Source organism: Sphaerodactylus townsendi, linkage group LG02 (genome assembly GCF_021028975.2).
Source record: "Sphaerodactylus townsendi isolate TG3544 linkage group LG02, MPM_Stown_v2.3, whole genome shotgun sequence".
Lineage (NCBI taxonomy): Eukaryota > Metazoa > Chordata > Lepidosauria > Squamata > Sphaerodactylidae > Sphaerodactylus > Sphaerodactylus townsendi.
In genome coordinates, this window is record NC_059426.1 from 68221904 (window position 1) to 68243955 (window position 22052).

Consider the following 22052-nt stretch of genomic DNA (forward strand, 5'->3'; position numbering starts at 1 on the left):
GAGCCTCTACCTATAGGCCAGGATTCAGCAGCACTCTCAAACTACAAACCTGTTCCTTCAGAGTGATGGCAAGGAGCTCTTACCTACATTGTTACCTTCCATTCTAAAGCCTTAAAGCATCAAAGTAGCCCTAACTAGACCAGGATTCTCTCTTTACAAACAGGAAACATAGACTAAAAAGTGGGAAGGCGATTCAAAGTTGGCAAGTGTTATGAAACAAATTTGCTAGCCAATCTTGGGTAAACAACATGACTAGAAAAGTACCCTCAGTCCTTCTCCACAAACCCAATTCCTATATCACAGAGTACCCTGCCCCAACTCTCACACTTCAATAAAAAATGAAGACACATTAGATGCAAGAGGATTGCTGATACCACACAAACCTTGCTCAGGTAATGCTGGCATCTCTTTAGAAGGGCTTGGATTCTGCTGATAGAGCAAGCCTGCAACAAACTCCCATTTACATTTCAGGCACTGGAGCTTTGGACTTTCCTCTGCCTGCTCTCTGCCCTTTTTCCCATTCTCTTCCATGGTGGGTTTCAACACTCTCAGCAATTCCTGTGAAAGGCAGCAAAGAACATGCAGAGTGCAACAGATCCAGATGTGCAGGGTTCAAATTGCCAAGCAACAGTATGGTACTCCTATTAGTCTTGGACAGTTAAGACCCTGCATGGACACCTTCAACTGCAATGTACTCAAGTCCCAAACTCACCTGTACACAAAGCTCAGGGTGATCATCCAATACCACATATTGACGCTTCTGACGGTCCTTGCAGATATAGTTGAAATGCAGTGTGAGCACAGGAAACACACCTTCCAGGTCCTGTGAAGATGAGCAGAACTTTTGGTGAGAACAAACTACAAGTGGAACATGAAGCTTCTTTTCCCTGTACAATCTTCACAGACAGGCTAGAGCCTAAAGGCTCCATGGGACCAGCAGTTGCAGCCATTTACTGTCCTTAGTGTTCTCTACAAACCTTCCTGCCAAAAGTTCAGTTCTGTGATCTACATATTTTATGAAGGTTCAGGAGTTATTACAAAGCTTTCCCCATTAGTCACACAAAGAAGTACCTGAGGGGCTACTGAAGCTTCATACCAAATAGTGGAAGTCCTTTATCTGCTTCTCCTTTGGAGAGTTCACCATGCACTGCAAGCAATTTTTAGCCCATCTTCACATTATAATGACTGGTGGCCCAAAACTTCTCAAGATATGGAATTCTGTATTCCAGTCTCAAGGTTGACTTGCCTTGGTCTGAGAGATTTACTCCTCTGCCTTGGATCTGAGACTCTGGAATAAGTCTCTCTTTATGATAACATAGCTTAGCATGGGTTTGGCCAGGTAATTTGCAGGCACATCTTTAAAGTAAAATAGTATTATTAAAATAATAATTAAATAATAATTAAAATAAAATACTATAGTAAAATAGTATTAGTATTATTAAGGAAACCAAAGAAATTGAAGAACATTTCTTTTTCTCATCTTAGCAATACTTAATATTAAATGATATTAACAAACAGCTTCCATGACAGCATGTTTGTCAGTTAGTGGTGTCCATGCTTCAGAATGAAGATGGATATTAGAATTTAAAAAAAATTACCACAAAGATCTAGGAGCTTTAAAAAAAAAAAAAAAACCCCAACGCCAATGGTCATGGTTTGCTGGAGAGACAGAAGTAGCTTTCGCTATGTGGCAGCAGCACTTGGTAGATTGTTCTCCCAGTGAATTATGCATTGAGGTCTGGATTCCCAAAGACTCTGGCTGGGCCTTTTGGAGTCAAGAGTTTCAGAAGCTGAGTGACAGTCATGCCAGCTCCAGCTTCAACTCTGAACACACCAGGTGTAAAGTGCTGGCTTGTGCTCAATAATCACTGAAGCTGCAGTAGGTCAGAAAAGCCAATGACAGCAGCTGCTCGAGACAAACAGGCTGCGCTGTCTTTTGTTTCATCCTCACATCAGTGAAGAAGAGAAGGGCAGGAACAAGAAAGGTTAATTGGGCAAGAAACTTTAACAAGAAGCATTGTTTACTTGGATGCTCTGTCTGGCAGAACCTATGAAAACAGGTAGAGCATGGAGATATATCTCAGCAAGGGGAGTTAACACCTTAGTTTACAGCAATGCCACCCTACCATCGAGTGCCCTATACTGTACATCATTCTACAGAATCATGTGCGCACATAACTACACACACCAAATCTCTTTCAGGAGGACCAGCCTTATGCTCATGAGACACTGGGCTACAGAGTGGTTAGCTAACCAGAAATTTTCTCTTCTCCAAGAGCCGCTTCAGCTCACCAGTCTTCTCCACAGCATCTCCGATGTCTCTATTTTCTGCAGGTTTTGCACTTCCAGCCTGTGCACAACTTTGGCTGCTTTCAGTTCCACCTCTATCACATGTCGAGCAGTAAGTCGCAGGAAGATCCAGTCTGGGTCTGGATCACCATCACCTTCTATCCGGCTTACCAGCACTGGCTGACAAAGTTCCGCTGCAAGGATAGAGATAATTAGCCCTTCACCGCATCATTCAGAATCTAGTAGCTCAAAGAAGGGGAAATGTTTCCTTTGGAATCTACCTACAGAGCTTTCAAGTCTGAAAGTGATAGAAATAGTTAACAGTAGCTCACCTGCAGACCACCATGTGATAGATGAAAAAAAGCTAAGACTATCTTGGCGGATCATGAAGCTAATTTTGCCTGTGCTGCTGCTGAGATTAGGATCTTGTAAGCCTTAGTTGAAAGCTCAGATCAAATTTGAATCCAGCTGTGCAGGGCTACACAAGACCTTCATTCCCAGCTTAATCTAACTCTCAGGGTGGACATGAGAACAGTGCCAGTCAGGATAAAAAGAGAACACAAGGAAGCCTTGACTCCAAGTCACTACTTACTAAAATGGGGTTTATCAACATTGGCAGGATCAGTGCAAGATCAAGGGACCTTGACAGCTATTAAATATTCAAGGTAGCAATCAGTGGAAGAGAAAGTGCTAGTAACAGTCAAACTGGTAAATTTCTAGAAATTTATTTTATAAAATAGAACCAGCCATAAGAGGGTGCATTCTCAAGGAGACAAGAAGTCATTGTACAGTATACACACATAACCAGTGGTGGGATCCAAAAATTTTAATAACAGGTTCCGATGATGGTGGGATTCAAACAGTGGTGCCGCCGCACACATGCACCTCCAGTCCCTATTGGGCAGGGAGGTTGCTTTAGTAATCCCTTCTCGGCACTCAGAAAAAATTAGTAACCACTTCTAGAGAAGTGGTGAGAACTGGTTGGATCCCACCCCTGCACATAACCCTTCCCCCCTTAAACCATGGTTTGCTGCTCTATGAACAAGCCTGACAGAAACCTGAACCAAGGCAAACTGCTTGTTCTGTAGGGATTATTCAAGAGGCAGGTAAGGTCAGACAAGCAATCAGATCTCCTTTTCTAAAAGTAATGCAGATACGAATAAGATCTTGTTCTTTTTTGAAGAACCTTTTAGCATTCATTCTTCCAGTAAGAATTCTGCTTCGTGCACTCTCGTTTAAACAGTGTATCTGCCCTTCAAAGAATATCAACAAGATAAATCCTACAATAGCCTCATTTTCATTCAAGACATAATTTGTACAATATGACCAAGTTCAGTGTTTTGTGTAATGGGATTTGCAACATTTGTTTTGTCAGCCCCAATTAAGAAAGTTGGGACTGAGGAGACTTATAAGCGCTCAGGAAGTGTATATAGGCAGGCAAATTGGGCAAGATAGGGACATACTGCACTGCATGAAGGAATCCAAGACAGGAATCCCTATCAAAGGTACCATGCAAAAACTAGTAAATTCCCATTTAGGCAAGCTTACAGCCAGTTGTTTCAACTGCAGCAAATCTGTGCCATATTTCATCTCTACTTGTGCTGCCAAATGATACCGGAGGTAGTAACTACCCACAACTTCAGATTTTGACTTCCTTCAGCCATCAAATCTCAACACTCATTCGTTTTTACCTGAAATGTTATGGGTATAAATTCATGGCAGTCCCCAGTTTAGCACCAATGTCTGACTTCGTGCTCCAGTCACAGCCTTGCAGAACCCTAGGCTGGGTAATACAGTAGTGAACTGCGTGCACTTGAAAGCACTGGCTCTAGAGATCTAGGAGTTGAACAGTTTACCTTCTGGTCTCTCCTCCTCCTCCTCTCTCTCTTCTGTAGATGCAGAACGATCTGTTTCCACTACTGTGGTGATACCTTCCATCACAGCTTCAGCATTTGATGGATCCAGTTCCTTTCCTTCTGCAGAATCAGCAATCTCCTGCTGTGGAACTGCACTCTTGATCTGTTCAGAAACCTCAGTTGAACTGCCTAGAGATTCTATTGTAGGGCTGTCAGAGGTGGAATGGGCAGCCTGACTACTCCAGCTTCTAGGTGCCCGTCTGTACTTCGGCCAGAAGCCACTTTCGCACCAAAGCAATCCGGAAACTGTCCATGCCAAGCTCCATTTTCTGACTAGGTGCTTTGTGAACTTCATACAGGGGGCAGAGGACACATCCAGCAATTTGCAAACAGCCTGAAGAGTCCAAGAGTTCTACATATATTCCCAACCCAACTAACAGTCCCACAGTGATTCAGTTTTCACCTGCTGAGAGGGGTACTGTTGAATGGTCATGGTCTGTATCACTAGGCTCCGAGATGCTGGCCCTGCGCACTTTGACTTTCCCCTAAAACAGAAGGTAGGCTGTAAGTAAAAGTTACAGGGGGCTCCTATCACGATAGTATTTTTCAAGAAAAAGTATTTTAGGAGTGTTTGGCATTTTAGTCCAAGTTAAATTCTCCCAAAAGAAACAGCTATACACATATGCAGTGAGGTCTGTAAAACATTCTTCCTTTTAAACAGTGACAGCAGCTCTCAGAAATTTGCACAGGCATCTTTACTTTAGAGACTCAATCCTATACTGCATGCATTCCTGAAACCCTTTGCTTACACAGTACTGTCAAAATCTCACCCTGCTTGCCTAGCACGAGAACACATATCACAGAAGCCTTCCCCATGAGTCCGCCTCTCTGCCCACCCCCTCCTCCCATCACAAATCTTGACCAGCAGGACCACCTTTGTTTTCTTCTGCAGTGGCACCCTGGAAGCTCTGCTCTCTCCAGCAGATTGGCTATCACTTTGGTCTGCCTTTGAGAACTTTCCAGGAGCACTCGCGGTCTTGATGCTCCAGGAGACAACTTCTCTGAAGCAAGGTGTGCTGCTGAAGATTTGAGGACCCGAATAACCACCTGATCCAGTTTTGACAGATTCTGAAAGACAGAAGGAACCCAGGAGAGGTGAGAACGTCCATTCAAAGTTCCTCGCTTCTGCAAGCCTCTTCTGAACAGGGGGATATTAGAGCAATTCCATGTACATACAGCCATCCCCTCAAGAAAGAGGCATCAAGCATTTTCATGATCACAGGTCAGCAGTTGTTCTGGGGGAATCACTGTATACAAGGGAACACTCAGCATAAGAAAGGCTCCATCAACAGAAGGCGCTATACCCACTTCCCTGTCCATCCCTGAAATGTTGTTATAATTCCTCCACTCACCCGCAGATCAGAGGCAGACACCAACTCTCCATCAAGGAGGAACTGAAACAACAGAACTAAGTACAGTTAGGACTCCTGAACACTTTGCTACCACTCTCAAGAAACAGTCTCATCTGAAAGGCTCTGAGACTAGACAATTTTCGTTCTTGTAGCAACCTGACAATAGGTGAATGGAAAATCAGGTATTTGGATGTTGGGGCCAGTCATGACAGTCTTTGCTTTATTCTTATCCTTGTGCTTTTGAAACTGTTACAAGAGTAGGTAGCCATGAAGGACTGCTGTTAGAGAAACTTTATGCCTGAAAATCCTGGGGCATGTAGAATTAAGTTTAATTCCCTTTCCTGAATGTAGACATAAAATCCTAAATTCTCTCAGCAGTGACACACCAAGTTTGCCCTCTTAGGCAACCATGATGCTTGGCTCGGATATATGCTCAGATAAATAATTTGGGAAGGAGACTGTTGTTTCTTATGTAGCTCTTATTTATTCTGGTTTTTAAATTTTATTTATATGCATGAATTATATTGTTTTTGTATGTTGGAGAGAAATCTGGATTTCATGTCAGGTGGCATTCAGGAATTAGAACAAAATAAACCCTGTTTGACTGCCTGGAAACTAAAGGAAAGTTGCCCCAATGTCCAAGCACAATATTTTTCAAAAGGAATTTGAAAAAAGGATTGTTCTAGGATGATTGGAATCCATTTAATTGAAGCTCACTCACACATACATATATATTCTCACAGGTTAGGTCAAGAAGCTTTTAGCATGATCAACAAACTTTGTCAACAAGGCAGAAGGCTTCCTTTAAAAAGTCAAGGACTTGTCTCAGGAGGAGCATAGAAAAAAAGGCAAGCAAAAAATTCGAGGAGCTCACTGTCAAAATCATTTACGAAAAATCCATCGGAAGTGAGAAACCAGGCAGAAAGGCCGCTGTTTAACAAGGAAGCACTTTGTAATTAGAGGGAAGATGAATGAATTATTTGTGCTGGTCTTCACAGCAAAGTACACTGGGCAAATGCCCACAAAATTGTAACATTTAGGGAGGGTGGAGGAAGAACTGAATTGGACCATGGTGGCACGAATTAAAGCCTAGGACTAATCAATAAACTAAAAATTGAAGAAACTAAAAAGAAGACATCAGGGCCCAACAGCATACGCCTGCAGGTTTTTAAATAACACAGATATGAAATTGAACATCTTCTAACAGTAACATGCGAAGTCACAAAAATCTGCATCCTTATCTGAAGACTGAAAAGCAAATTGAAATCTAACAGCAAGCTTAAAAAAAGTAGTGAGGGAGGACAGAGGGAGCCAGGCAATTATAGGCCAGTTAGCCTAGCACAGTAAATAAGAAAAGAAATGGCCAGGGAGCTGGGGGGGAGGACAGCATTCCATTTTGTATATATTTAAATGAAGCTGAACAAACTTGGGAGGATATGCTACCTATTGTCCAACCCATGAAACAGCAGCATAGACTATATATACTCACCTCACAAGAAATAACCCTTGGAGATAAGTGGAACATGGTAGCTGGCCGATGATTTTGATCAAACCATAATGGATTCCCTTCTAAATGCAGCTGGGGGTGGGGGTGGGGGAGGAAATACATAACTCTATTAGAACAGCAGCATAGCAATACAAACTGTGAAACTTTTGCCTACTTTACTAAATTTTTATAACACTGACCACAGCATCACGTCGCTGCGGAAATACAAAATTTCTAATGCTAAGTGTACTGCTGTTTTGTGGGTCACACCAATTAATATTTGACCACACGTCACTGCTACCAGGATGCCTTTCCCTGGCCTCTGCAGAATGTTCAGGTCAAAAGGGACCCCATCAGCCCTTCCCATGAGGTCTAATCTATTCAATTGCTCACTCTTTTCAAGTTGTGCAGCGAAGACAGTGGTGCCAATAAAGCATGCTGCAACAACAAGTTATAGGCAATATCCAGGTGCCGCAGACTAGATAACTGCTCCACACCTGTGAAAAAAGGAAACAAAGGTCAGAAAAATCAGAGGAACTGTCTTACTGTGGCCTCAATTTTCAATCATCAGTTTCTATACGGGGGTATAGCTCAGTGGAAAAGAATTTGACTGCTGTTTCTATACCACAGTTTCAACACCCCACAACCTTGTTTCTAGACCCCCTCATAGCCTAAAACCCACCAGTGTCTCACCATTAATACTGTCTAGCTGGTTGTACCGCAGGATCAGGTCCACCAATTTAGCTCTGCTATGCAGCCCAAGAGCAGGCATTTTGGGCAGGAAGTTGTAGGCGACATTTAAATATTCCAGCTCTGTTAGCACCTGTGTTGAGAAGGAGGCAGATCTCAGCATGGCTAATTTATGTGCCCCTGTCTTGTATTAATATACACTCACCCTCTACTGCTATAAATGGTTTTCCCCAATAGGTGTTCCATGAGCTACCAGATAAGCTGCAACTGGCCAATCAAAACAGTCCAAATAACTTTTACCAGAGCATTTACCTTAAAGCATTCAGAAAGTCTGCAAGTGTTGATCTAAATTCTGCTTTCGTCCAACAAGCAAGTACATAACTCAATCAGACCACTCAGGATAAGAGTGCTGTGATGTCATTGCTCCAGAACAGCCTTTATCTGACAACTATCAGCAACTGTACCAACAGAACAACAGCTTCCCATCTGAGAAGCATTTAATGTAACTGCTAAGGTTGTTGCTTATTTGAATTTTTTATACTGAATCTGCTGTCACTTCTGGGCAGACAGGTATTTTAAACACACAGACAGCCACAAGAGAGAAAAACACTCAAGAAACCAGAAGGTATCTATGTCACCCCTTGCAATCAAGCCAGGATCTTACACGCATCACCGCTCAGAGATTAATTGAGATTAGAGGTCCCCAACCTTGCTAAGCCTGCTGGCACTTCTGGCACTTCTGGAATTGCAAGAAAGTAGTATGCACAAATATGAAACAGTTGCCATGAGGGGGACTTTCTTTATGTGTTCTTTTTTTGGAGGGGGGGGGGGAGTAATCATCATTTAAATATAGTTGAGATAACATATATTTGAGATCACCACTACTGCAACCTCTGCCCTTGCATCACGTGTAGCACACCACAAAGCCACTTAGCCAAGTGTTGTGACTGGGATGAAATCCAAACTCAAGAGGGATAGAGAAATGGGAAGGAAGGAATGTGAAAGGTGACCAACATTACTTCACACATAGATGCTGCTCTGATTTATCTGCTATCCAGGTGTTGTTCTATTTTGATCCAATCATTTCTATCCTTGGTCTGGTATGATCTTTTGGATACGATGCAGTCCACACAGTACACCTTTCTCACACTTTCCCCCGAACACAAACATAAGTTTCTCTTAAAAACTGTAGCTGATACAGTGCTACAGTTTTAAGCTACAACAGTGAACCGGCTGCAGTGTGATTGATGCGTTTTTAAAGCCATCCAATGGAGCACGGATAGGAGGTAAATAGTGGCTTGAGGAAATGAAGATTGTGGGAAACTGCTACGCAGATGCTCAATTGTTGTTGCTAATGCCTCTTCATTCACAGCAGCAATGAGAGCTCCACAGAGAACCATCTCTGTGTGGAAGAAAATAATTGAAAAGGAAGGAGTATAAATACAGACCAAGAAGGAGAAATGTGGGAAAGCAAATATGTGCCACAGCACCTGCAGGTTCCATGCTGGATCACTGATCAAAAAGTTAGGGGAAACAGTTATACAGAAAAAAGGAGTGTGTCTGAACCAGGTCAGAAATGCCTGCAAAACAGGGGGGGGGGGGGGCATTCTGTAATGCCAACCCTGATTGGGCAGTTAATTATGCCATCTGAGTCTCCTCGAAGGTTTGCAAGCAAGCCTAACTACAGCAAATAATCTGCCCTGTTCAAGTATGGTACCAAGATAAAAATGGAATATAACACGAGTCTCTAGCCCTTTTTCTGTCCAATACACCCACAGATATCCTCTGCACAAGTTACTAAGAATTGCAAAGAGACAGTCCAGCAGAGAGAAAGATGTGGGAGTAATTTAAATTGAGAGAGATGACAATGTTTCCTCCCTCTCTAGTCATCAAGCATCCTTGTAACATAGATTTATAGTGACCTATTATTCATTTAAACAGCAAACAATGGTAATTTCTGCTAAGCACATCAAAACACAGAAAAATTAGGGTATGGAATTTTTGTTAATTGCCTTAGGTTCTGGAATTCTACAGGAACCATCCAGAAATAATCTCCTTTTTGACAAAATAGTCACTGAAGGTGATATAAGGGCCTACAGGGGTCCTTAGAGCTCTCTTCTCTATTTTGAAGAACACGAGCATGAAAAAACATGGTGGATGCCCCAGAGTTTTGAAGGGCATCAAGAGCATACTGCTGATATTATTTTTCATTCTCCTAAGAGAAGGAATCTGTTTTGAACCAACATCACAAAAGCATGGTTCAAAGGAAAAGAATTAACTGAAACTTAACCCAGACAATAGGGATGACAACCCAGCATTGCAATCTAAGATTATACTTGGTAAGTTATTAGCCACAAGAGCTGAGCAAAGTTTCTGTGTTCAGAGGGAAAATACCTTTAAATGCTACACAGGGACATAAAATGGGGATGGGTTTTGCAATCAAATCCTCTTATTTTTCTAGAGGCATTTTGGTGGCCATTCTCTGAAAAGTGTTGCATTATAGAGACATTTGGTTTGATCCAACATGATCCCATGGTTTGTCCCTACCCCCAAATGATCACACAGGGAATTTGGAGAGGCTGCTGAATACAGGATGGTTTGAGTCATGCAGGTAGCAGCCATTCCCAGGATTCCAATCCATTAGTTGCATCCCAAAGGCCAAAGTCTTTCATAGAAAAAAAGACTTAGCATCACCTACCTGTGCTTGTTTCATCTCCACAATAAACTACTGTAATGAACCTTAAGTTCAGTTGCCCTCAAAATAATTTGAAAGGGTAGAATTTAGCTACTCTCGTTCAGACAGGAAGGTCACACTCTGACAATTCTCAAACAGTGGCACCGGTTGCCTATTGGCCAAGATCTATGACAGTACAGTACAGTAAACCTTTATTAGGCATAAATAATTCTACATACAGTATGTTCGTTTCATAAACAACAATACAACAAGGCATCCAATACACTAAGTTAGGATAAATTATACACAAACTTTCTGGAGACCTATTGTGATATCCATATGTTAATTAAAGCTGATATGAACAACTTCTCATGAGCCTCAGACATTAAATCAATGTAATTTAGATGATTTGATACATCGAGGGACACATTTTAGTACCGTCTTTGAGATATTACTTCCGCTAGATATGTAGCGACCCTAAAGGTTATCTCAGAAGATGCATCACTGAGTAAATACTTCACTACATAAGCCGAAGGCAAATTTGTTTTATCTTTGATAATCGGGGTTATATAGTGACTGCGTAGTGCAGGGTGAAGCTGACATTCTAGGAGGATATGCTGTATTGTATCCACGGCATTTACAGAGCATGGGCATTGTCTGTCAGCAAATAAAACACCTTGAAATCTCCCGATTGTAACTTTGGAAGGAAAGGCATTAACTCTGGCAAGCATAAATGCTCTGCGACGAGATGGACTGTCGAGACTACAGAGGTATTTTGCTATCTTCCCATGTAGGATGGGTAGGTTTAGAAAGTCTGGAGAACATACTGCAGGTTGTACTGGGTGAAGGGACTGAAATTCCATATCAATCAGTCTTTGGCTGAGCAATCTAAATATATGATAAACCCTTATATATATGATCAGTCTGGGACTGATGTATTTTAAGGATCCTGTCCTTCCATACGTCCCTGTGAGCCAACTATGGTCATTGGGAAACCATCGTTTGGCTATCCCACCACTCAGGGTGGCCCACATGACACTGACACGAAGAGAGACTTAGGGAGCTGGGGATGTTTAGTCTGGAGAAGCGAAGGTGAAGGGGGGACATGATAGCCATGCTTAAATATTTGAAGGGATGCCAAGTCGAAGACGGAGCAAGCTTGTTTTCTGCTGCCTCAGAGACTAGGACACGGAGTCATGGATTAAAGGTGCAGGAAAAGAGATTCCACCTGAACATCAGGAAGAGCTTTCTGACTGTCAGGGCTGTGCGACAGTGAAATTCACTGCCTTAGAGAGCGGTGGAGTCTCTTAAAGTTTGAAAACGAAGGAAATGAAGGTATAGGTAAATATGGAATCTATCTAAACGACTATAAGACAGTAAAACAAAAAGTAAGAGGCCCAAGAAAGGTAAACATGGAAATATGGGAGAAATGGGGGACTAAATGGATGCCTGGCATCCTGGACAAGAATAGTCGGAAATGAGGGACGGAAAGCTATACAAAATTTGAAGGAAAAAGGGATACTGAAAGTGGTTGATTTAGTTAAAGGAGGCGAAGTTATTCCATTACAAAATGTTGTAGAAATGGGAGGGGAGGAGAATTGGTTGGGATTAAGAGGGATTTGGGAAAGATGAAAGAATTACAGAATAAAAGGTGAATGTATTATGACGCAATGGCTGAAGAGTCAAGAAAAATCACAAGGAAAGATATTGGGATCAGTATATAACTACATGATGGAAGATAAGGGATTTATGATGAGAATGTTGAAACAAAAATGGGAGAAGGAAGAACTTTTCGATAACAAAAAAATAGAAAGAATTATAGATAGCATGAATAAGATAAAGATAGAAAAATATGCCGAATTGGAGAGAAAGATAATTTTCAAATGGTATAGAACCCCAATACAGCTAGCCTATATGATGAAGGGTTTATGCCCAAGATGTTGGCATTGTGGTGAACTGGGAGCATACTACACTCACATGTGGATTGAATGTAAGGAGGTAAAAAAGTTTTGGGAAAATATTTTGACGTATATAGAAAAATTAAAATTGATTTAAACAATGATTTATTAATAATAGGTCTAACTGAAGATAAAAGGGTGAATAGAAGTCATGGACCAATGTATGAAATTATGATTAGAGTTGCACACGTGGTGATCGCATTAGGATGGAAAGAAAAAGAAATGGACAATCTCAAAATGGTTGGAATATGTTTGGGAACAAATACAGCTCGAAACTTTTGAGATGATGTCAAAAAATATGTTATGGCAAGAAAAACGCAGGCTCGTTCCGCACATGCAGAATAATGCACTTTCAAACTGCTTTCAGTGCTCTTTGAAGCTGTGCGGAATGGCAAAATCCACTTGCAAACAGTTGTGAAAGTGGTTTGAAAACGCATTATTTTGCGTGTGCGGGAGGGGCCTAAGAGACATTATGAAGATTTGGTTAATTTTTGAGAAATGGATGAGAGAAGCCGGATTTAACGAAGAAAAATGGGAACAAAGGATATGAAGAATGAACTTTCTGCTGCTTGCTTGAACAAAAAGAAAAAGAAGAAGGGGAGGGGAGGGAGGGAGAAAAGGGAAAATGTATAGTCTGATTAAAAGCATAGCATGTATCTGTTATATAACTATACTATACAATAAAAATTAAAAAGAGAGTAGTGGAGTCTCCTTCTTTGGAGGTTTTCAAACAGAGGCTGGAAGAACATCTGTCAGGAGCTCTTTGACTGTGTGTTCCTGCATGGCAGGGGCCTGGACTTGATGGCCCAACTCTATGATTCTATGACCACATCCTGGGATTCTTCTTCCACTGTGGCTGTGGCTCTGTGGAATGGGCTCCCTGGAAATCTTCAGGAGGTACTCAGAGGTTTGCTTGTTTGCCAAGGTTTTTAAGGGGCTGTTATGGGTTTTCCGGGCTGTCTGGTAGTTTTTGCTCCTAATGTTTCACCTGCATCGATGGCTAGCATCTTCAGAGGCATGTCACAGTAAGATTGCATTAGCATGTGTCTGGGTGGTTGCATGTGTCTGGCAGTTGCAATTAATGTCTCTGGTTTTTGGTTTTGGTGTTTTTTTTAAATATCGGTACTACGGCTTGAGCCTGGGTCCCAGGTTCCCAGAGTAACCACTACCCCATGCAATCAATAATTTTAAAAGTACAGGGAAGTCAGCATGATATAAACATTTATTTTGGGAACCGTTGCTATATTGCTCCCCCCCCCCCAGGAAGTAGTCTTACTTCCTGGGGGGCAGCAGTGGCGTAGCAGCAGCGGCGTAGGAGGTTAAGAGCTCGTGTATGTAGTCTGGAGGAACCGGGTTTGATTCCCAGCTCTGCCGCCCGAGCTGTGGAGGCTTATCTGGGGAATTCAGATTAGCCTGTGCACTCCCACACACGCCAGCTGGGTGACCTTGGGCTAGTCACAGTTCTTCGGAGCTCTCTCAGCCCCACCCACCTCACAGGGTGTTTGTTGTGAGGGGGGAAGGGCAAGGAGATTGTAAGCCCCTTTGAGTCTCCTGCAGGAGAGAAATGGGGGATATAAATCCAAACTCTTCTTCTTCTTTTTCTTACACCGAATGAGCATTTCAGAGCCAAACCACAACCAGCTGCTTGCTCATAAAGAGACTCAGTTTGTGGTCTTCAGCAAGTAAAACTGGCCTACCTTATAGGATTGTTTTGAGGATTAATTTACACAAAGCCCTCAGATCACTGAAAAGAAGTATACGAATGCTTTCCTGTCTACATGCCTGCACCGGTTTTAGATATTTTTTTCCACAAAAATCTTTGAAAACATTTTTCTTAAACGTTTCCCTGTTATAGGACTTTTTCCTAGAAGGGGGTAATCTTAAATAATGTTAAAAGCTGCATTTTGTCCAGTTCTGCCTCCCTGATCAGCATAATAAGCAACGAAAGGGGAAATTCAAACTCACACACCACTCCGAATGCTACCAGACGACCTCAGTTGGCTGCCTGTTTAATTCCCAGGCTTGTCAAAGTGGGGAAATTCAAACTCACACACTCCTCTGAATGCTACCAGACTACCTCAGTTGGCTGCCTGCCTGTCTAATTTCCAGGCGTGTCAGTGGTCCCACCTCCCTCCCAGGGTGCATTGAAGTTCCTTCTGTTCTCCTTCCTTACCACTAATAAGTCATTGAAGAGAAAGACCTCCCTTTGGTGCAGCCCAAGCCTCTGGGGCCTATTGGGGTCCGGGACCTCATAGAGTTGGCAGCAGCAAACCAGGCGCCTGTGGGGCAGTGAGAGGACCTGGGTAGGGTAAACAGGAAGATCAAGTTGGAACCAAAAAAGAAGGCAAACCCTGAGCGAGCCCCAGACCCCTTCCTCTTCCCAAAGGCCTCTTCCGCTCACCGGTTTCTTGCCCACAATCATGCGCTCAACTGCCTGGACCTGAGAGACGTGATCATCATTGGTGCGCAGCTCCCGGTTCTGAATCCGCTGGTAGATCCCAACCAACAGATCACGGGGGATGTCCTCTCCGTTATCCACCCCTAGGCAGGGAGCAAAAATAAAGAGGTTGCCAAGACAGCAAGGGCCAAATCCAGCTTGTCCAGACACCAAGGGATGGGTGAAAAATTGTCCAAACTTTTATCTCTGAATAATGCTGTCAGTTTCACCGTTTCCACAGATTCTGTAACTCTTTTGTCGATGTGTTATTGTCTCGCCATTTTGTACAATTAAACTGAATGCCAAAATGTATTTTTAAACTTTCAAACAGATTGGGGGCGGGGAGGGTAGTAGGGACGCTGGGCTAGGTAGGCACTCGGACACAGGTGGGGCACTTCGAGAACAAAGAAGGTCCAGCATGTTGAGTTCTGTGGCGGAATATCTACCCTTACTAACATCTTTCTTTACTTCTGTTTTGTTACTCGGGCAAATATCATATGCCACAATGGCCTGGCTGAGAACTGTCAGATACTGGCTACGTATCCACTATTTGCAGGATCACTCCAGTTTGCTACACCTCATGCTTTCCGACTATGCAAATTCTAGGTGGCTGAAACTAGTTGAGGGAAAAATCAATGCTCTTGGCTTTTCATTAGAGTCGTTAGCCCTTCTTTCCCTATCAGAAGCATATAGCTGCTTGAAAACTAAGCTATTAGAACAAGAGTATCGGGATATGATAACGGCTGCGAGGAAAACGTGCTCCCCCCTGACCCTGCTTATTCCAATTGAACAAGGACACATGGCCAATTATTTACATTGGATCACCGACCCTAAATTAAGAAGAGCCTTAACACTGGCCAGATTCAATCTAATGCTTGGGGGGGGGGGGGGGTGGGGGGGGGGGGGGGTGGGGGGGGGGGGGGGTGGGGGGGGGGGGGGGTGGGGGGGGGGGGGGGTGGGGGGGGGGGGGGGTGGGGGGGGGGGGGGGTGGGGGGGGGGGGGGGTGGGGGGGGGGGGGGGTGGGGGGGGGGGGGGGTGGGGGGGGGGGGGGGTGGGGGGGGGGGGGGGTGGGGGGGGGGGGGGGTGGGGGGGGGGGGGGGTGGGGGGGGGGGGGGGTGGGGGGGGGGGGGGGTGGGGGGGGGGGGGGGTGGGGGGGGGGGGGGGTGGGGGGGGGGGGGGGTGGGGGGGGGGGGGGGTGGGGGGGGGGGGGGGTGGGGGGGGGGGGGGGTGGGGGGGGGGGGGGGTGGGGGGGGGGGGGGGTGGGGGGGGGGGGGGGTGGGGGGGGGGGGGGGTGGGGGGGGGGGGGGGTGGGGGGGGGGGGGGGTGGGGGGGGGGGGGGGTGGGGGGGGGGGGGGGTGGGGGGGGGGGGGGGTGGGGGGGGGGGGGGGTGGGGGGGGGGGGGGGTGGGGGGGGGGGGGGGTGGGGGGGGGGGGGGGTGGGGGGGGGGGGGGGTGGGGGGGGGGGGGGGTGGGGGGGGGGGGGGGTGGGGGGGGGGGGGGGTGGGGGGGGGGGGGGGTGGGGGGGGGGGGGGGTGGGGGGGGGGGGGGGTGGGGGGGGGGGGGGGTGGGGGGGGGGGGGGGTGGGGGGGGGGGGGGGTGGGGGGGGGGGGGGGTGGGGGGGGGGGGGGGTGGGGGGGGGGGGGGGTGGGGGGGGGGGGGGGTGGGGGGGGGGGGGGGTGGGGGGGGGGGGGGGTGGGGGGGGGGGGGGGTGGGGGGGGGGGGGGGTGGGGGGGGGGGGGGGTGGGGGGGGGGGGGGGTGGGGGGGGGGGGGGGTGGGGGGGGGGGGGGGTGGGGGGGGGGGGGGGTGGGGGGGGGGGGGGGTGGGGGGGGGGGGGGGTGGGGGGGGGGGGGGGTGGGGGGGGGGGGGGGTGGGGGGGGGGGGGGGTGGGGGGGGGGGGGGGTGGGGGGGGGGGGGGGTGGGGGGGGGGGGGGGTGGGGGGGGGGGGGGGTGGGGGGGGGGGGGGGTGGGGGGGGGGGGGGGTGGGGGGGGGGGGGGGTGGGGGGGGGGGGGGGTGGGGGGGGGGGGGGGTGGGGGGGGGGGGGGGTGGGGGGGGGGGGGGGTGGGGGGGGGGGGGGGTGGGGGGGGGGGGGGGTGGGGGGGGGGGGGGGTGGGGGGGGGGGGGGGTGGGGGGGGGGGGGGGTGGGGGGGGGGGGGGGTGGGGGGGGGGGGGGGTGGGGGGGGGGGGGGGTGGGGGGGGGGGGGGGTGGGGGGGGGGGGGGGTGGGGGGGGGGGGGGGTGGGGGGGGGGGGGGGTGGGGGGGGGGGGGGGTGGGGGGGGGGGGGGGTGGGGGGGGGGGGGGGTGGGGGGGGGGGGGGGTGGGGGGGGGGGGGGGTGGGGGGGGGGGGGGGTGGGGGGGGGGGGGGGTGGGGGGGGGGGGGGGTGGGGGGGGGGGGGGGTGGGGGGGGGGGGGGGTGGGGGGGGGGGGGGGTGGGGGGGGGGGGGGGTGGGGGGGGGGGGGGGTGGGGGGGGGGGGGGGTGGGGGGGGGGGGGGGTGGGGGGGGGGGGGGGTGGGGGGGGGGGGGGGTGGGGGGGGGGGGGGGTGGGGGGGGGGGGGGGTGGGGGGGGGGGGGGGTGGGGGGGGGGGGGGGTGGGGGGGGGGGGGGGTGGGGGGGGGGGGGGGTGGGGGGGGGGGGGGGTGGGGGGGGGGGGGGGTGGGGGGGGGGGGGGGTGGGGGGGGGGGGGGGTGGGGGGGGGGGGGGGTGGGGGGGGGGGGGGGTGGGGGGGGGGGGGGGTGGGGGGGGGGGGGGGTGGGGGGGGGGGGGGGTGGGGGGGGGGGGGGGTGGGGGGGGGGGGGGGTGGGGGGGGGGGGGGGTGGGGGGGGGGGGGGGTGGGGGGGGGGGGGGGTGGGGGGGGGGGGGGGTGGGGGGGGGGGGGGGTGGGGGGGGGGGGGGGTGGGGGGGGGGGGGGGTGGGGGGGGGGGGGGGTGGGGGGGGGGGGGGGTGGGGGGGGGGGGGGGTGGGGGGGGGGGGGGGTGGGGGGGGGGGGGGGTGGGGGGGGGGGGGGGTGGGGGGGGGGGGGGGTGGGGGGGGGGGGGGGTGGGGGGGGGGGGGGGTGGGGGGGGGGGGGGGTGGGGGGGGGGGGGGGTGGGGGGGGGGGGGGGTGGGGGGGGGGGGGGGTGGGGGGGGGGGGGGGTGGGGGGGGGGGGGGGTGGGGGGGGGGGGGGGTGGGGGGGGGGGGGGGTGGGGGGGGGGGGGGGTGGGGGGGGGGGGGGGTGGGGGGGGGGGGGGGTGGGGGGGGGGGGGGGTGGGGGGGGGGGGGGGTGGGGGGGGGGGGGGGTGGGGGGGGGGGGGGGTGGGGGGGGGGGGGGGTGGGGGGGGGGGGGGGTGGGGGGGGGGGGGGGTGGGGGGGGGGGGGGGTGGGGGGGGGGGGGGGTGGGGGGGGGGGGGGGTGGGGGGGGGGGGGGGTGGGGGGGGGGGGGGGTGGGGGGGGGGGGGGGTGGGGGGGGGGGGGGGTGGGGGGGGGGGGGGGTGGGGGGGGGGGGGGGTGGGGGGGGGGGGGGGTGGGGGGGGGGGGGGGTGGGGGGGGGGGGGGGTGGGGGGGGGGGGGGGTGGGGGGGGGGGGGGGTGGGGGGGGGGGGGGGTGGGGGGGGGGGGGGGTGGGGGGGGGGGGGGGTGGGGGGGGGGGGGGGTGGGGGGGGGGGGGGGTGGGGGGGGGGGGGGGTGGGGGGGGGGGGGGGTGGGGGGGGGGGGGGGTGGGGGGGGGGGGGGGTGGGGGGGGGGGGGGGTGGGGGGGGGGGGGGGTGGGGGGGGGGGGGGGTGGGGGGGGGGGGGGGTGGGGGGGGGGGGGGGTGGGGGGGGGGGGGGGTGGGGGGGGGGGGGGGTGGGGGGGGGGGGGGGTGGGGGGGGGGGGGGGTGGGGGGGGGGGGGGGTGGGGGGGGGGGGGGGTGGGGGGGGGGGGGGGTGGGGGGGGGGGGGGGTGGGGGGGGGGGGGGGTGGGGGGGGGGGGGGGTGGGGGGGGGGGGGGGTGGGGGGGGGGGGGGGTGGGGGGGGGGGGGGGTGGGGGGGGGGGGGGGTGGGGGGGGGGGGGGGTGGGGGGGGGGGGGGGTGGGGGGGGGGGGGGGTGGGGGGGGGGGGGGGTGGGGGGGGGGGGGGGTGGGGGGGGGGGGGGGTGGGGGGGGGGGGGGGTGGGGGGGGGGGGGGGTGGGGGGGGGGGGGGGTGGGGGGGGGGGGGGGTGGGGGGGGGGGGGGGTGGGGGGGGGGGGGGGTGGGGGGGGGGGGGGGTGGGGGGGGGGGGGGGTGGGGGGGGGGGGGGGTGGGGGGGGGGGGGGGTGGGGGGGGGGGGGGGTGGGGGGGGGGGGGGGTGGGGGGGGGGGGGGGTGGGGGGGGGGGGGGGTGGGGGGGGGGGGGGGTGGGGGGGGGGGGGGGTGGGGGGGGGGGGGGGTGGGGGGGGGGGGGGGTGGGGGGGGGGGGGGGTGGGGGGGGGGGGGGGTGGGGGGGGGGGGGGGTGGGGGGGGGGGGGGGTGGGGGGGGGGGGGGGTGGGGGGGGGGGGGGGTGGGGGGGGGGGGGGGTGGGGGGGGGGGGGGGTGGGGGGGGGGGGGGGTGGGGGGGGGGGGGGGTGGGGGGGGGGGGGGGTGGGGGGGGGGGGGGGTGGGGGGGGGGGGGGGTGGGGGGGGGGGGGGGTGGGGGGGGGGGGGGGTGGGGGGGGGGGGGGGTGGGGGGGGGGGGGGGTGGGGGGGGGGGGGGGTGGGGGGGGGGGGGGGTGGGGGGGGGGGGGGGTGGGGGGGGGGGGGGGTGGGGGGGGGGGGGGGTGGGGGGGGGGGGGGGTGGGGGGGGGGGGGGGTGGGGGGGGGGGGGGGTGGGGGGGGGGGGGGGTGGGGGGGGGGGGGGGTGGGGGGGGGGGGGGGTGGGGGGGGGGGGGGGTGGGGGGGGGGGGGGGTGGGGGGGGGGGGGGGTGGGGGGGGGGGGGGGTGGGGGGGGGGGGGGGTGGGGGGGGGGGGGGGTGGGGGGGGGGGGGGGTGGGGGGGGGGGGGGGTGGGGGGGGGGGGGGGTGGGGGGGGGGGGGGGTGGGGGGGGGGGGGGGTGGGGGGGGGGGGGGGTGGGGGGGGGGGGGGGTGGGGGGGGGGGGGGGTGGGGGGGGGGGGGGGTGGGGGGGGGGGGGGGTGGGGGGGGGGGGGGGTGGGGGGGGGGGGGGGTGGGGGGGGGGGGGGGTGGGGGGGGGGGGGGGTGGGGGGGGGGGGGGGTGGGGGGGGGGGGGGGTGGGGGGGGGGGGGGGTGGGGGGGGGGGGGGGTGGGGGGGGGGGGGGGTGGGGGGGGGGGGGGGTGGGGGGGGGGGGGGGTGGGGGGGGGGGGGGGTGGGGGGGGGGGGGGGTGGGGGGGGGGGGGGGTGGGGGGGGGGGGGGGTGGGGGGGGGGGGGGGTGGGGGGGGGGGGGGGTGGGGGGGGGGGGGGGTGGGGGGGGGGGGGGGTGGGGGGGGGGGGGGGTGGGGGGGGGGGGGGGTGGGGGGGGGGGGGGGTGGGGGGGGGGGGGGGTGGGGGGGGGGGGGGGTGGGGGGGGGGGGGGGTGGGGGGGGGGGGGGGTGGGGGGGGGGGGGGGTGGGGGGGGGGGGGGGTGGGGGGGGGGGGGGGTGGGGGGGGGGGGGGGTGGGGGGGGGGGGGGGTGGGGGGGGGGGGGGGTGGGGGGGGGGGGGGGTGGGGGGGGGGGGGGGTGGGGGGGGGGGGGGGTGGGGGGGGGGGGGGGTGGGGGGGGGGGGGGGTGGGGGGGGGGGGGGGTGGGGGGGGGGGGGGGTGGGGGGGGGGGGGGGTGGGGGGGGGGGGGGGTGGGGGGGGGGGGGGGTGGGGGGGGGGGGGGGTGGGGGGGGGGGGGGGTGGGGGGGGGGGGGGGTGGGGGGGGGGGGGGGTGGGGGGGGGGGGGGGTGGGGGGGGGGGGGGGTGGGGGGGGGGGGGGGTGGGGGGGGGGGGGGGTGGGGGGGGGGGGGGGTGGGGGGGGGGGGGGGTGGGGGGGGGGGGGGGTGGGGGGGGGGGGGGGTGGGGGGGGGGGGGGGTGGGGGGGGGGGGGGGTGGGGGGGGGGGGGGGTGGGGGGGGGGGGGGGTGGGGGGGGGGGGGGGTGGGGGGGGGGGGGGGTGGGGGGGGGGGGGGGTGGGGGGGGGGGGGGGTGGGGGGGGGGGGGGGTGGGGGGGGGGGGGGGTGGGGGGGGGGGGGGGTGGGGGGGGGGGGGGGTGGGGGGGGGGGGGGGTGGGGGGGGGGGGGGGTGGGGGGGGGGGGGGGTGGGGGGGGGGGGGGGTGGGGGGGGGGGGGGGTGGGGGGGGGGGGGGGTGGGGGGGGGGGGGGGTGGGGGGGGGGGGGGGTGGGGGGGGGGGGGGGTGGGGGGGGGGGGGGGTGGGGGGGGGGGGGGGTGGGGGGGGGGGGGGGTGGGGGGGGGGGGGGGTGGGGGGGGGGGGGGGTGGGGGGGGGGGGGGGTGGGGGGGGGGGGGGGTGGGGGGGGGGGGGGGTGGGGGGGGGGGGGGGTGGGGGGGGGGGGGGGTGGGGGGGGGGGGGGGTGGGGGGGGGGGGGGGTGGGGGGGGGGGGGGGTGGGGGGGGGGGGGGGTGGGGGGGGGGGGGGGTGGGGGGGGGGGGGGGTGGGGGGGGGGGGGGGTGGGGGGGGGGGGGGGTGGGGGGGGGGGGGGGTGGGGGGGGGGGGGGGTGGGGGGGGGGGGGGGTGGGGGGGGGGGGGGGTGGGGGGGGGGGGGGGTGGGGGGGGGGGGGGGTGGGGGGGGGGGGGGGTGGGGGGGGGGGGGGGTGGGGGGGGGGGGGGGTGGGGGGGGGGGGGGGTGGGGGGGGGGGGGGGTGGGGGGGGGGGGGGGTGGGGGGGGGGGGGGGTGGGGGGGGGGGGGGGTGGGGGGGGGGGGGGGTGGGGGGGGGGGGGGGTGGGGGGGGGGGGGGGTGGGGGGGGGGGGGGGTGGGGGGGGGGGGGGGTGGGGGGGGGGGGGGGTGGGGGGGGGGGGGGGTGGGGGGGGGGGGGGGTGGGGGGGGGGGGGGGTGGGGGGGGGGGGGGGTGGGGGGGGGGGGGGGTGGGGGGGGGGGGGGGTGGGGGGGGGGGGGGGTGGGGGGGGGGGGGGGTGGGGGGGGGGGGGGGTGGGGGGGGGGGGGGGTGGGGGGGGGGGGGGGTGGGGGGGGGGGGGGGTGGGGGGGGGGGGGGGTGGGGGGGGGGGGGGGTGGGGGGGGGGGGGGGTGGGGGGGGGGGGGGGTGGGGGGGGGGGGGGGTGGGGGGGGGGGGGGGTGGGGGGGGGGGGGGGTGGGGGGGGGGGGGGGTGGGGGGGGGGGGGGGTGGGGG

At 57.4% G+C, this 22052-nt stretch overlaps 1 protein-coding gene across 1 annotated transcript in view; it reads right to left on the reverse strand.

Annotated features, from left to right (window-relative positions):
* The window catches only part of LOC125426256 (serine/threonine kinase 11 interacting protein), a 53152-nt gene that overhangs the window by 7109 nt on the left and 23991 nt on the right, over positions 1-22052 (reverse strand). The window contains 12 exon segments of the mRNA XM_048484517.1: positions 326-558; positions 713-823; positions 2293-2483; positions 4146-4440; positions 4442-4499; positions 4608-4690; positions 5080-5156; positions 5159-5273; positions 5558-5599; positions 7047-7136; positions 7437-7540; positions 7737-7866. Coding sequence (XP_048340474.1) covers positions 326-558; positions 713-823; positions 2293-2483; positions 4146-4440; positions 4442-4499; positions 4608-4690; positions 5080-5156; positions 5159-5273; positions 5558-5599; positions 7047-7136; positions 7437-7540; positions 7737-7866 — 1529 coding nt within the window.